The 14,571-nt window shown below is 43.7% G+C and overlaps 1 protein-coding gene across 11 annotated transcripts in view; it reads left to right on the forward strand.

Annotated features, from left to right (window-relative positions):
• The window catches only part of pde9aa (phosphodiesterase 9aa), a 43,186-nt gene that overhangs the window by 20,497 nt on the left and 8,118 nt on the right, over positions 1–14,571 (forward strand). For 4 of the 11 annotated variants that reach the window (XM_078091265.1, XM_078091264.1, XM_078091273.1 and 1 more), the window contains 7 exons: positions 4,698–4,782; positions 4,900–4,941; positions 6,517–6,577; positions 7,676–7,750; positions 7,861–7,935; positions 11,822–11,908; positions 13,354–13,458. In XM_078091265.1, coding sequence (XP_077947391.1) covers positions 4,698–4,782; positions 4,900–4,941; positions 6,517–6,577; positions 7,676–7,750; positions 7,861–7,935; positions 11,822–11,908; positions 13,354–13,458 — 530 coding nt within the window. The remainder of the gene's footprint in view (positions 1–4,697; positions 4,783–4,899; positions 4,942–6,516; positions 6,578–7,675; positions 7,751–7,860; positions 7,936–11,821; positions 11,909–13,353; positions 13,459–14,571) is intronic. The other 7 variants (XM_078091270.1, XM_040201575.2, XM_078091271.1 and 4 more) reach the window with 5 other exon arrangements.

Here is a 14,571-nt window from a genome sequence, read left to right on the forward strand (position 1 = left end):
ATTACACCCACTACTTAACTAAACTACTACTAAACTACCACTACTAAAACTACTACTGGTATTTATACTGGTATTTATACTGCTATTAATACTACTCCTACTAATAATAATATTACTACAAATACTACTTTTAGTTTTTCTGCAGGAAATGCATTTTGTAGTTTCAGCATTCGCTCTCTAGTTATACTAGCCACTTTAGACAAGCATGCCAATTGCCTGGATACCTGGTTGCTATGGAAACAGTGTAGCGCCCACGCTCTATCTATGACTCTGGTCGCCGTGGTAACCTATTCTAATGCACGCTGAAGTGTTTTCGGAGGCAACCTTTCTGATTCAGCAGAAAGAGTTTGATTGGATTAATAAAGGAGCCCGACGATGATGCATAGTCAGATAATTGTGATACAATCCGATGAGAGACAGGTTTTAATATGATATCATTACATTAGCTCAACATAGCTGAGACATGCTAAACTATCTTGTCCTCAATGAAAACGTTTGGGATATTGAAAATATACAATTTACAAGAATTTGTAAAAATGGACAAAAGAAAAAAATATTCTAAATGTACCCCTGTCACACTCACTCCCTAACATCAATGTTTTATTGTTTTTTTTTGTTGAGGAAACAGCTTCAAAAAACTAATTAAATTACTCCATGAGTAGGAATTATAATACGGCTAGTTAGTTGTTCAAGTGGTTGCTATGCTGTTAGCTCTGCTAGCTAGCAGGACCGTGCTGCTTGCTGATCTTAACAAGCACGTATAGCATTATCATTATCTGATCTGATCACTACAGTAGCCTACAATAAATGACAATGCGGTTTAATATAATTTCTTCTCTTATTTGGCTCTCTTGTTCAATGATAGGGGAAACACTAGGGTTTAAAAAGGTACCAAAGGCATTTTAGTCACGTCTGAAGTGATGGAGAATAGTTCCAGAGGAAGGGGGGCAGAAAAGAGACAAAGGAGGATGAAGGAGATCTCTGGTGCGGGAGTGGGAGAGCAAACTGCAGCTGAATTCTGGATGTGTTCTGGTTTGTTGAGGATTTGGATGAATGTGCCGTCGAGGATGCTGAACACAAAGGACAGTTTCAATAAGTGAGTATTCAACTGCATTCTAAAGGGTTAAAAAGAGATCACAGATTAAATGCCACAACAAGAGCATTACACAGAAAGGACCTCAGTATTTGTATGTGTTTGGCTGTAAATAATTATTAGCCATCCAGTCCTTAATGTCAGTCAGACAGTTGTGCAAACTGTCCTTTTTTCAGTGTCCTCTGCGCAAAAGTGGCAAGAAATAAGCCATGGGGGAGAAAACACATAAGGGTGGGTCACGGACTGAGCCGTGGCGTGCTCATGCAGTGTGCAGCCAGCCAAACGCTGGCGCTAACAATCAACCTGGTTTTGAGTGGGGAAGCAGAGGGGATGTTCCACTCAGTAGAAATAGAGGGGATTTGCGGGGAATGGTGGTGGGAACCATTATTGCGGGGGTGTTTTTGTGTTTATCACTAATATGGGGTTCTCTCTCTACAAATGTGATTTTGGTAGGGGGGTAAACATTTGGTATGTTTTTGTATATTTGTTGGTTGGTTGTTTGGTTTATTATTTGGTTATTTTTGTGTGATTAGAGGGTTAATTGCTTTGTTAGCAATGGGACAATCTAGTGGGTGGGGCTACAACTATCTTCCCTGACTCCGCCATCGGTCATCTTGCCACAGGTAGGAAGTGAAGTTAACTCAGGAACACAAAAAAATAAAACGAGGACAAACCAACACCGGGACAGCTATGTAAAGAGATAGCAGCAAGATGATCTGGTAACTATGTCTTTGTTTCATTGGTTACATTACAGGTCATTTAGCAGACGCTTTTATCCAAAGCGACTTACATTACATTTTAAACCCATGGCTTTTTCACATTTTTGCCCGGGGAGCAACTAGGGGTTAGGTGTCTTGCTCAGGGACACTTCGACATGGAACATGGGGCAGCCTGGGTTTGATCCACCAACCTTGTGGTTCCCGGCTCACCCTCTCTACTCCATGCGCCACAGTACGTAGAGTTAAGCCAAACCCCAAGTGTGACACTGTACGGTTACATTTCAAACCTATCAAAGAGTTCATTTAACTCTACTAAGTGTAGAACACAAAAGCACGACTCGGACAACAATGAACAGGACAGCCAGACGCGTTCCCGAGGCGTAACTAGGTGCGGGGGTTCGGTGTCTGTTGGTTGACCGTTGGTAGCGGTCAGAGGTACGCAGAGCGTGGAGCGAGCCTGCCTCCAAGTGGACTGGCACCATTGAATAAACACCTGGACAGAAAAGACGCTTGCCTCCAATTCCTGGTCTGGAAAAAGTGGAGGCTGGTATCCCCAGGTGCATTGAAAGGGCGAGAGACTGGTGGCTGAACTGGGACCCATAGGAGTTGCTGAGACCATGAGTGAGTGTTGCGAGAGGAAAGGCAGCGTAGTGTGGTCTCCATCTCCTGGCTCATGCGCTGACCATTTGACTGCAGTTGGAATCCAGAAGACAAGCCGACAATGGCCCCCAGTAGCCTGCAAAACTCAGATCAAAAATGTGAGGTGAATTTGTGGTCCCCTATCGGAGACCACATCAATGAGACCATGGAGGCAGAACACCTTCTACAGCAGTAACTCTGCTGTCTCTTTAGCAGAAGGCAACTTTGGTAGTGGGATGAGTTGAGCAGATTTAGAGAAGTGATCAATGACTGTCAGAATATCTGTTACCGTCAGAGGGGGGTAGTCCGGTTACGAAATCCATTGCGATGTGGGACCAGGGGCGATGAGGGATGGGCAGAGGGTGAAGAAGACCGGTCTAATCAGTCCAGCATATTAACGACCAAGGTGTCTTTGTCTCTGGAACAGACACAGCTGTGTCTCAGTCGCTAAGCTGCATCCGTCGACCGCATATGTCACCTCCGCTGCGACTCGCTTGTCCCAATCCATCGGTTCCTCCGAACGTGGTCGAGGGATGCAGCCCTCCAGGAGCCGATTGGTGGTAGTGAAGTGGCCCGAGCCTTGTTGAACACCTCCCTTAAGTCATGATAGTCCTTGGGAACGCCGGTGAGATCTGGGTACACGTACAGACTGAGAGCAGATGCAGGAGGCTTTAGACAGACAATGAGAACTCCACCCTAAAATTGTTGCAGTAGCCCAGTGTGGCACAGAGATCCCTGTCGAGAAGGTTAGCATCTGCACCAGAATAAATGAGAACAGCAACAGTGTAACTCTTCCCCAGACAAAACATCTGTGCATGCACTAAAGGCCGAGAGGGCTTTTCCACGTTCACGTAGGGCGACTGTGGGTGAGTGGGGAGCACGGTCGTCCTCCAATCAGAGGGTTGTCGGTTCGATCCCAGGCTCTGCTAACCCGCATGCCGATGTGTCCTTGAGCAAGACACTTAACCCAACATTGCTCCTGTAGCTGCGACTACAGTGTGTGAATGTTAGTTACTGATGGCAGGTGTTACTGTGTATGGTTCTCCTGTCATCAGTGTATGAATGGGTGTGAATGGGTGAATGATGTCATGTAGTGTTAAAGCGCTTTGAGTGGTCGGAAGACTAGAAAAGCGCTATACAAGTACAGTCCATTTACCATTTATGTTCTGGCTCACCAGCGCTCCCATTGACTGGTGAGCCATGTATTTGACTTTTCACATCAGGTCAGAACAGCGGTAAATCCAGCTAACTGAGAAACCGCTGTGAAACACACAAGACAATCCGGTGGTGAATGTGACTGGCTTAAATAATGATTTGCTGATGAGGGTATGTGCTGCAGGTGAGAAGGGCAAGGAGAACCAGGTGAGGGTTGATGATGTGGGAGGATCTGAAATGACAGGAGAGTTAGATAACATACAGGTAAGATAAAAGGCTCCAGGCTTAGGCATGCAACAGTATAGTCTTCCTGTCTGAACTTGGGCTAGAGCTTTGTTTGTTTTTAATTATGTGGTGATACTAGTCCAATTAAACATGTGCATTTCTATAAGCACTGTGGTTTGAGTGAGATACAAACAGACTTAAGGGACTTGACAAAGGACCGGTGTAACTGAGATACCTTCCGTATGCTAGTGAGATTTCATTCATACAGACTTGTACTACCATTCTTCATTCACTAGTGAAATGACTAGTATGAAACAGTTGCACATCCTCATGTAAGAGCATGCTTACATATAACATACACATTTTGAAACATATATGTGAGACACTTATGCATATGTGTCACGGTTTGGGTTTATTTCCTGTTTTACTTCGTAGTCCTGCCTCTTGTGTCCCCGGGTTAACTTCACTTCCTGCCTTGTCCTGCCATCCCCTGTGATTGTCTGCCGTGTCTGATTGTTTCCACCTGTGTTCAATCACTTGCACGTTCCCAGTGTCTTTTGTCCTTTGTCGCATTATTAAATGTCTTTGCTATTCCCTGTCTGTGTTCCTTTTCCCTCTACGATTTTGTTCCAAACAAAATACTTCAATAGTCAAAATACAAAATCGCAGAGGGAAAGGGAACACCGACAGGGAATAGCAAAGACATTTAATAATGCGTCAAAGGACAGAAGACACACATGGCTTAAATACACTGAGAAGGTGCAGGTGAACCATTAGCTCTTCTTGCATGAAGAGCTAATGGTTTGAAAAACTACCCTTTTAATATAGGTAGTGGGATTTTAATAAATTACTCTTTCTGTCTGCAGTTGAAGGGATGAAAGTGGTGGAGATTGATAAATGTCGCAAAGACATCAAGAAGCTCCGTGAGGAGATGGCATCCAGAAACAACAGGTAACAGCAACAAAAGATACACCTTTCTCATTTGGGCTTTGAATGAAGCCTCCGTCTCCACCTGATCCAATTCACTACCAGTTGGGGACCAGCTAACAGCTCTACTTCTCTCTTCAGCTCATCTGATGATAAAACCAAAGTCCATCATCAATCTTCTGTGTAGGTTGTTTTGGTCCAGAGGACACTTACAAACTGCCCTGTGTTTGAACATGGTGTTAGTAATGGCCAATACATACATACATGAAAAAGCACCGTGTACATTCAGATCAGGTGGGACATTCCTCCCAATGAGCCTTTTCAAAGGCAAACCCCTCACAATGAACTTGGTTCAAAGACCACTGCTGTCATGGAGGTCAGCGTGTGTAACGCTACACCTCTCGCCCCGGCTCCTGCTCCCTCCAAGTCAGAAAGTTGACCTTCCATATTCAGAGAGACGTTTTGCGACTCTAGGGATCAGTGCGTCTAGTTCCACGCCTTTGCCTGACAACTTCTCACACTGCACCCTACCTCAATGCCTAATCCTGCGAGTAGTGTATCCACAGGGCAGTGGTCAATGTAGATTTAAGGTTCCGTGCCTGGCTGAGCCGCATGTGTCAAGTCTTACAACAACTTATTCAGATAGAGCGGGTCGGCAGTTTACTCCCCGGCTCCGCTAGTGTCCTATAGAAAAACACTTAACTCTATTTAATTGCTACCACAGGTTGTGGCTGCAGTGTATAAATGATTAGATATATGCCGCTTGCTGGCCAACTCGCTCCAACCGTGTTAGCTCATTAGCGTGTTAGCTTGTTGTGGCTGCTAGCGTTGCCACTAGAGGCCATACCAGGGGCTCGACAAACTTTGCAATAAATCGTTTTCTGATCTAACTTACATTCGATTTTCCAAAACCCAAAACTCTCCAAACAGACACAGCTCCTCTTTTGGGCACACGTTGTTTTGGTGCACCTCTGGTCTCTCGTTGTTCCTCCTGTATCGCTCTTTTCTGTGTTTTCATTTAGCAACAGAGTTACTTCTTGTTGTGAGCTAAACTCAGCTTTCAGTTCTGCTGGGTCATTTTTAGAAATGTACAATTATTAGTGTTACAAATTGTTTATGTGTCACAAGCTGTTGTGTTGTGGTGTTTTACCCTGTTAAAGACTGTTTGTTGTGGGTTATTCATTATCGTTATAACCATGACTCAATCTCACGTAACACACGTAATACAAGTAGCTCCATCCGCTCGGCGCTCCGTGATGACTGAAAAAAAAAATCTGCCGCTTGCCGAATAGCAACGTCTGTTATTATGGTGTAACACCGGTATAAACGGTATGTGAGAAAATCATACCATCCGGAAATCTTTGCCCAGCCTTTGTATCATGTACCTACATCTACCAAATGTGGAGGTGCTAGACTGGAGTGAGTTTTTGAAATGGTAGTATACTTTGATTGTACTGCTACACGTATAATCAAACAAATATACAAACAAATCTAATTAGTTAAAATGAACAGAAATTAAAACTCAACTCAACCCAACATAAAGTACTTAATCACATTCACACACAGCTACACAGATGTTACTGATGGTGTATATGGGTGAATTATGACATGTAGTCCTAAAGAGCTTGTAGTGGTCATACTATTAGATGAGTACAATTCAAAATACATTTGCCATTAATGATCAAATGAAATATTATCTTAGAATAAGTAAAACATGAATTGTTATTTCGTCATAGTTTCAAGCCGTTGTTTTTTTAGTAATTTCCTTGAAGACACCAAGAAGCTTACCCCTCGCAGAGACGTGCCCTCCTACCCAAAGGTAAGGTTTTCTACACCTCACTGCACTTCGTGTTTCTGTCACCTGCCACCGAATCTGCTGTCAGGCATACTAAGAAATGTCATGCTTTCACTGTGATTCCAGGAACCAGATAGAGCAAATATTGGTTTTTAAATTTGTGTGTCCAGATGTATTTTAGTCAAGATGAAACGTTGTGAAAATGTAATTGGCCAGTCGTAAAAATGATCAGGTCCCAGACAACAGTAAGTCGGGGTCAATAAACTGCCGTACAGAGATGATATATTTTTGTGGGCTAATCGGTAAATTAGCAGTGAACTGCATCCCTCGACAAAAAGCCATTGGGTTACATCAGAAAATAAGCTGTTTGGCAAACAAATGTGCATTACACTTACGCACAAGATAATCTTCCCAAATGAATACCTTTCTGAAACGTGAGGGCTATAATGGCAGATTAGTTGGCATGATGGCGTAAAGTAGTTCCATTAAGAACCTTTTTAGCAATCTGCTCCTTTAAGACAAGATACAGCCTCAAAATTCACAAGCAAGGCATTCAGTGAAGGATTTAATGAAAACATTCAAATCTTCTAACCTTGTGTTTACCCAAGAATGTATTTAAGAATTCTAAACTAAAACCCATTGAAAAATCATAGACTAGAGAAGAGGAAACCGGAAACACAAAATAGCAGACTCACTTCAGCCGTCTGTAGGTCACTGCGAGCAGTGGTGTAGTTTATATTTTTGTAGTGAGTATACAGGGATTTTCCCCTTCCAGAGCGACGGAGGGGGGGAAAGGGACCGGCCGGCTAACAGAGGAGCAGGGCAAACGAGTAGTAGCCACTGAATTGATTACAAAGTTGCTCAAAGGCACAAGTTGTCTATCTTAGAAATACATTTAGCTTTTGACCGCTAGTGTTCCCTTCAATGTAGCTGCTGATGATGTTTGTAATAACTGAAAGTTACTGTCTTTGGTGGGATACTGCAAAAATAATTAAGGAAAATAAAGTAAAATGGCAATGGTATTACGTTATATACATGAACAATACAATAGGTGTCTGTAGTGGTCTAGCGCCAAACCAGTCGGAGGCAGACACGGTTAACTGGGAGCTCTGTTGCCTGCAGTACATGCTGTCAGAACAGACCATTGATGCCCTCAAAAAACCCGCCTTTGACGTCTGGCTGTGGGAAGCCAATGAGGTAAGATTGAGCAGCTTGCAAACCTGTTTCACCTACAATTCTAATTTTCTCTCCTCTCTTTGTCTCTGTGGTTGCCCCATGTGTGTGTGTGTGTGTTTGTGTGAGTGTAGTACCATCTGTCTAAAGAAACCGTAAAAGCTCTTAGATTGCCTACATTTGATGCTTGGCAGTGGGAACCTAATGAGGTGAGACTAATTGATCCATTGGTTCAATTTCAAGTAAAGACTTTGAAAACGTATGAGATCCCAATGTGAAAAAATCTTTTGATGGAACTAAAAGTTTCAGCCTACAGAGGGCTTCATTTTACAGATACCCAGTAAATCAAATCGAAGAAATAATGTGTCAGCCTACTCTATTTGGCCAAAGTATAAGAAATCTGGTGGCGTCTGATGAACAGAAACATCATGTCCCAAAGGTGTTCAATTGGGTTTAGGTCAGGTGATAGTGAGGGCCATTCAATAGTATTAATTATTTCATCCTCCATATACAGCCTGCATACTCTTGCCACATGAGGTTGAGCATTGTCGTGCATCAGGAGGAACCCAGGACCTACTGCTCCACCGTAGGGTCTGACCATGGGGTCAAGGATTTCATCCCGATCCCTACTTGCAGTCAGACTGCCATTCTCTAGCCCGTAGAGGTCTGTGCGTCCCTCCATGGATATGCCTTCCCAGAACTGGGTAGAGCACAGGGCACACTACAGGATGCCCCTCATGAAGTGTGTCTTTGCGCAAACAATCCAAAACATTCACACCAGTGGTCTGCTGAAGGTCATTCTGTAGGACTCGGGCAGTGCTCGACCTGTGCCTCCTTGCACAAAGTAGCAGATATCAATCCTGCTGATGGTTTGAGGACCTGCTAAGCCCTGTCCTGCTCTCCTTAAGTAACTGCCCGTCTCGTGGAATCTCTGGATTGTGCTGGGAGACACATCACAACTCCTTGCAACGGCACACATAGATGTTCCACCCTGGAGGAGTTGCACAATCTGTGCAACTTATGCAGGGTTAAGAAATGGCCTCATGCTCCCAGTAGTGACGACGACTCTAGCTAAAGCCAACACTAATGGAAAACCAGTCAAAGAGATTAAGAGGGAGAAACTTGAATTGGCCTCCACATGCAAAACCGAGTGTTAGACATGGTAAAAGAAATCCTAATTTTACGGAAAATGGCTATATTTTTACAGTAGTTTTTCTGTTTTTAAAATGGAATACTCCAACTGTTAGTTTAGGGGAAAATACATATGATTTCAATGTATTCAAAAGAACTAAAGAACCGAGTCAACTTTTTATTTTGAATACATTTTATTAGATTATGTAGAATTTTTTAATCATTTTTTTTTAAATGATCAAAACGTTTGGCCTGGATTTGGCTCCATAGTTATGCTAATAATAATTATTTTTTTATTTATTTTTATTTGTGGCCCACTAGGTAGAGGTTGTCTTGTAACCACAGGGACAGGGTTCGATTGCCAGCTGATACGCGTCCTATGTTGGAGTGTCTCTGAGCAAGACACACTACCTCGAACTGCTAAGTTTTTGGATACAGATGTCAGCTAACTGATATGTAATGTAAACTGCATGAATGTTACAACCTGAGGAGAGCAGTGCATCAGAACCTTTTGCCATAATTGATCTAATAATAAAGGAAAATCTGTAAAGTAAGTTTTTCTCTTTCAACTTTTAGGGATATCCCTTTATTGAAGGTGTTTGATTGTTATGTTACAGATTTGCCCTGTGTTAGTACAATGTTCTCCTCCTAAAATATGTTTTTTCTTATGGCGTTATATTTGTGCCACAATCCTGAGCGCGTGATTGTAAGTTTTGAGCACAGAGAACTATGTTGTAGCAAAGAAAAACATCCCGGGCGCGCAGTTTACTCAGGTGCCCTCTCCACAAACTGGTTTTCTGCGCGCAGGCAGCCGTTGCTGCGCTCTCTCCACCTCTTCACGCTGCGCTCGCTCGACGTTTCACTCACGCGCTCGCTCGACTTGCAGCAGCTATACATTTGTGCCACAAAACCAACCAATCAGAGAATTAAAGAAGGTCAATTGTGATTGGCTGTTGGTCTCCAATCACAACGCTAGTAGAACTACCTACAGCATCGCGGAAGCTCAGCAAGTTGTTGAAGTTTGCAGCATTTGTGCTAAATGCTAATGGCCTGGATTAAAACACTTGCTGTTCTCATCATTTGCTTCGGTCATGTCTGATGGTGGCTAGCCGGACTTCTAATATCACTTTTTTTCGTCTTCTTTAGGAAGCGTTGTGATTGGAGACCAACAGCCAATCACAATGGACCTTCTTTAATTCTCTGATTGGTTGGTTTTGTGGCACAAATGTAACGCTGCTGCAAGTCGAGCGAGCACGTGAGTGAAACGTCGAGCGAGCGCAGCGTGAAGAGGTGGAGCGAGCGCAGCAACGGCTGCCTGCGCGCAGAAAACCAGTTTGTGGAGAGGGCACCTGAGTAAACTGCGCGCCCGGGATGTTTTTCTTTGCTACAACATAGTTCTCTGTGCTCAAAACTTACAATTACGCGCTCAGGATTGTGGCACAAATATAACGCCATATTTTCTCGCTTCATTTAAATTAAGATATTTTATTTTAATTTTACGTTTTTTGTTTGGCAGCCATTTGACCGTTTTTGTTTTTTTTACAGGTTCTTTCACAGTGGCTACTTGCACCATCTACACATTATGAAACAATTTATTTATAATCTGAATAATTAAAGGAGGAATTAAATATTTCAATAAAACATTTATATTATTTATCTGTACCTACTAATTATTGAACAGTAAATTGCATTATATTGGCTAATACATCTCCAGTGTGAAACATGGATATATTTAAAGGAATGTGTGTTATGGATTTGTTTTAGAAATTAACATAACATGAATGATGACGTTCATTCATTTTTGCCAGTTTGTCAACAATCACAATGCAAAGGCTAGGTGTCACTGTGTATTGTAGCTCCTATCATCAGTGTATGAAAGAGTGAATGCGGATATGTTGAAGCACTTGACTGGTCAAAAGAATACAAAGGCGTTATAGTTAAGAGTAAATAATCAAGCCAGGCTTTTTGGATTTAGTTGTTTTGGCTAAGACTAAACTATTTTTAAACTATTAAAAATATAATCTTATTTCAAATACTGCCATTTAAGATATTAAACATTTCGCATGTGTACAGACTGGAGCTGGGCAAGTTAACATGCTATTATGACCTTAACGCATTACTTAAAAAACGACAACACAGGAGTGCACATGAGTCCTAGGCAGAGGAAGAAGGAGGAAATGTAAATACAAAGACTAGATTCACTACCACTGTGATCAAGGAATAAACTGGCAATGAGTGCAGAGGAACTCAGGGCTCTTAAGCAGTGCTGATTGTCAGCAGGTATGGAGATGCACCAGGTGCGCGCCCAGTTACACAGAGACAGAGACAATAGAGGGAGGAGACATAACAGGAGCTGGAGTCACAGCATAGCCATGACAAGACCATGGGTCACAGGAGGGGGGGATGTTGATCAGTATTGGCTTGGGAGGGGCGTCATCACACGTCTCCACAACGATTTTTCGTAACAATTTTTCCAAATTTTCGTAACAGGATTACATTCAAAGTTTATATACAGTCGTGATGAGACTGGAGTGACGCACATCTGCAAAAGTGCGCCGCGTTTCTTGTGTTTGTCACGTCAAGTTTGCGGCAAAGTCAATCCAAATTCAGGCGAAGTCGCGTCAAACAGCCTAATGCAGCACACGCAATAATGGACATTTTTCAACTTCGGTGAAAAAATAGCATGATGCTGCGGCGCAATGAGTTGCCCGTCCTGCGGGACAGACAGACCCGAATCAGAAGAAATGGAGGATAAATTAATAGTATGAGATTTACAGGAACAATTTTTACTGCTACTGTGTAAAGGGTTTTAAAAAATACCTTAAGTGTTTGCACAAATAAAAGTGTGAAAAACACTACTTTTGAATTAATGATTATACAATTTGATTAACCGCAATTACATTATTTTACCGTTGCCCAGCACTAGTACAGGCACATCAATGAAATGTTCCTTTGTTCTCCCAGATGCTGAGCTGCCTGGAACATATGTACCATGATTTGGGCTTAGTAAAAGAGTTCAACATCAACCCCATCACACTCAAGAGATGGCTGGTGAGACCTGCTCCTAGTGTTATCTGCAAATTTGAATAGAAACCGATACATAACTTTTCCATTGATTGTACCTTTTCCCGACCACAACAATATCTCTAACTAGGTTGATACTGTAATGGTGTGGACTTCCTCTTTTATTTTGTATCTTCCTGCCTCTCGTGTCTCTATTTTAACTTCACTTCCTGCTCTCCTGTGTTTTCTCCCCCCCCTGTGATTGTCTGCCTTGTCCCTGATTTTTTTCCTGCTGTGTTCAATCACCTGCACCTCCCAAGTGTATTAAAACCATCTGTGTCCCTTGTCAGTTTCGCTTGTCATTTTTGGTGAGTCTTTCGGTTGTCCCTTTTTCCTGGCCCCCGGTCGCCCCTAGGCATTTCGTATTCCACTTAAATACAGTATTTCTGTTTCTGGAAATCTGCGTTTGACTCCTCCTGCCCCCTGTCTCTGGGACTTTTTGTGACCGAATCAATCGGGCCTCGGCCACTGAAACCTGGCCGAGGGGGGTTCGGTGGAACTGTGGGATTGGGTGCTCCAGCTTGGCTGCCCGCCTCCACGCCATCGCTCATTTTATTTCTCCAGTTAGCTTTCTAGGCGATGCCTGCCCTACCTGTCGGTGTTTTGGCGCCTATCCTAGGGCCTCTGGTTGTTGATGAGTTGATCCAGTCAACGTTACGGCCTGCGTTTTCGCCTCCCCCAAACACCACTCCGCCCGACCGCAAACTTCAGTTGCCGGCCAGAACAACTGCTCCTTCCCCGCTTCCGGTTGCCGCCTCTCTCGACTGGCTCGGGCTTCCTGTTGCTGGATGCCCCGACTCCTGAGATTGGTGGACCCGACCCTTCGCCGTCGGGGGCCTTCCTAAGTTCACATCCAGGATGTCCCCCGGATATTCCCTGGGAGTTTGACTGACTTCCCGGCCGCCCACGGCAAGTTCCCCCCGAAAACTCGCAGCCACCCGACCGTCCTCCGGGTCGTCGCGAGAACTCCCGACCACCCTCCAGGCCATCCCCTTGAGTGTCCCCACCCCCCCACATGCCCGGCCCTCTCTCTGTCTCACTGTGTCACTGGGTTACCTTCACTTCCTGCCCTGGTGTTTCTTCCCCTCTGATTGTCTTCCATATCCCTGATTGTTTCCTCCTGTGTCCAATCATCTGCATCTTCCCAGTGTACTTAAACCATGTGTGTCCCTTGTCTCCTCGTTGGTTGCCTGCGTTTTCTGCTGCAGTCATGCCTGCTGTACTGCAATCCCGTGAAAAGTATTTGCTTGTTTCTCATGGCTGGTTCCTTACTAGGTTTTTTTTTCCTGACCATCAGCATACTTGTTTTCAGAAAACTTTGTTTTAAGAAAAGTATCTTTTGTATTTGGAAACAATGTCCTTTTCCCAGCTGGACACTGTTACAGATTCACAAAGTTCGAAGATCTCAAACTTCTCTCTCTCTCTCTCTCTAGCTTTGTATTCATGACAACTACAAGAATAACCCTTTCCATAACTTCCGCCACTGTTTCTGCGTCACCCAGATGATGTACAGCATGATCTGTCTCTGCAGCCTGCAGGTAAAAAGCTTCTTTTAGACCTTTCAATTATGAGAACTAATGAGGACGTGGTAACCTAAGACTTGAAAACAAAGTAACCATAAAAGGCCTTGTGTCACTAACCAAGTCATTATTTTGACTTTCTAACCCTTCTTTTTTTTTTTTGTGGCGGAAATGTGCTTCCATACAAAGTCAATGTAGTAATCACTGTGTCCAACTCAGAGTTTAAAGTGTGTCATAAAACAACAATGTGGATAGGCAATCTTCCCAAAATGTAAGTATATTTTGCAGCTCTGTTAATTTGAATTAACCCTCAATCGGACTGGACAGCTGCTTAAACCTAAACATGTAAGATTCCAATACATCTACTGTAAATAAAAATAAAACCCCTCATTAGCTTTTTATTATACTCATTGTCTTAAAACAGTATACACATCCAACAATTTTATTTGTTAAAATATATGAATTAAATTAAATATGTTAATTAAATGTGTACTAGATTCATTTATTTTTTTCGTAGGACAATACATTTGAATAATCTTTGGTGGTGCGATATTAATTTTCCATATAAATGAACGTCACCAACATGTTAGTCGTTCGCGCTTTCCTCTTGTCTGCTACGTTGACTTTGTTTTAAAAACAGTGGCAACGGAAACAGGCAACACAACTAAGCTAAAATCTCACATGAGACGACAACCCCAGTCTTTCAACCTGAACTACTGTCGTTTCCTCCGGACTGCTCGTTCGCCTCTTTGTCTGGCGGGCATGCAGGGCGACGTCCCCAGACCGCCGCCCTGCGTTCCTCCCGGACCGGCCGATTGTTAGTGGGTACGAGCCGCTCCGGCTCTCCCTGCAGCCGCGGAGCGCTTCACCCTGTCGGCGGTTGAAGCCCCCGGGCTTTAAACCTACCCGGCTGCCGCACACCAAGCCCGATGCTTTGCCCGATTCGCCCGATGCTTTGACGGCTCCGTGTCCCTTGCACTTTTTTTGTTTGAATCATCCCTACATCCATCTTCAGCCGCTTATCCGGGGTCGGGTCGCGGGGGCAACAGCTCCAGCAGGGGACCCCAAATTTCCCTTTCCCGGGCCACATCTACCAGCTCTGACTGGCGGATCCCAAGGCGTTCCCAGGCC

The sequence above is a fragment of the Gasterosteus aculeatus genome, chromosome 16 (assembly GCF_964276395.1).
Source record: "Gasterosteus aculeatus chromosome 16, fGasAcu3.hap1.1, whole genome shotgun sequence".
Classification (NCBI taxonomy): Eukaryota; Metazoa; Chordata; class Actinopteri; order Perciformes; family Gasterosteidae; genus Gasterosteus; species Gasterosteus aculeatus.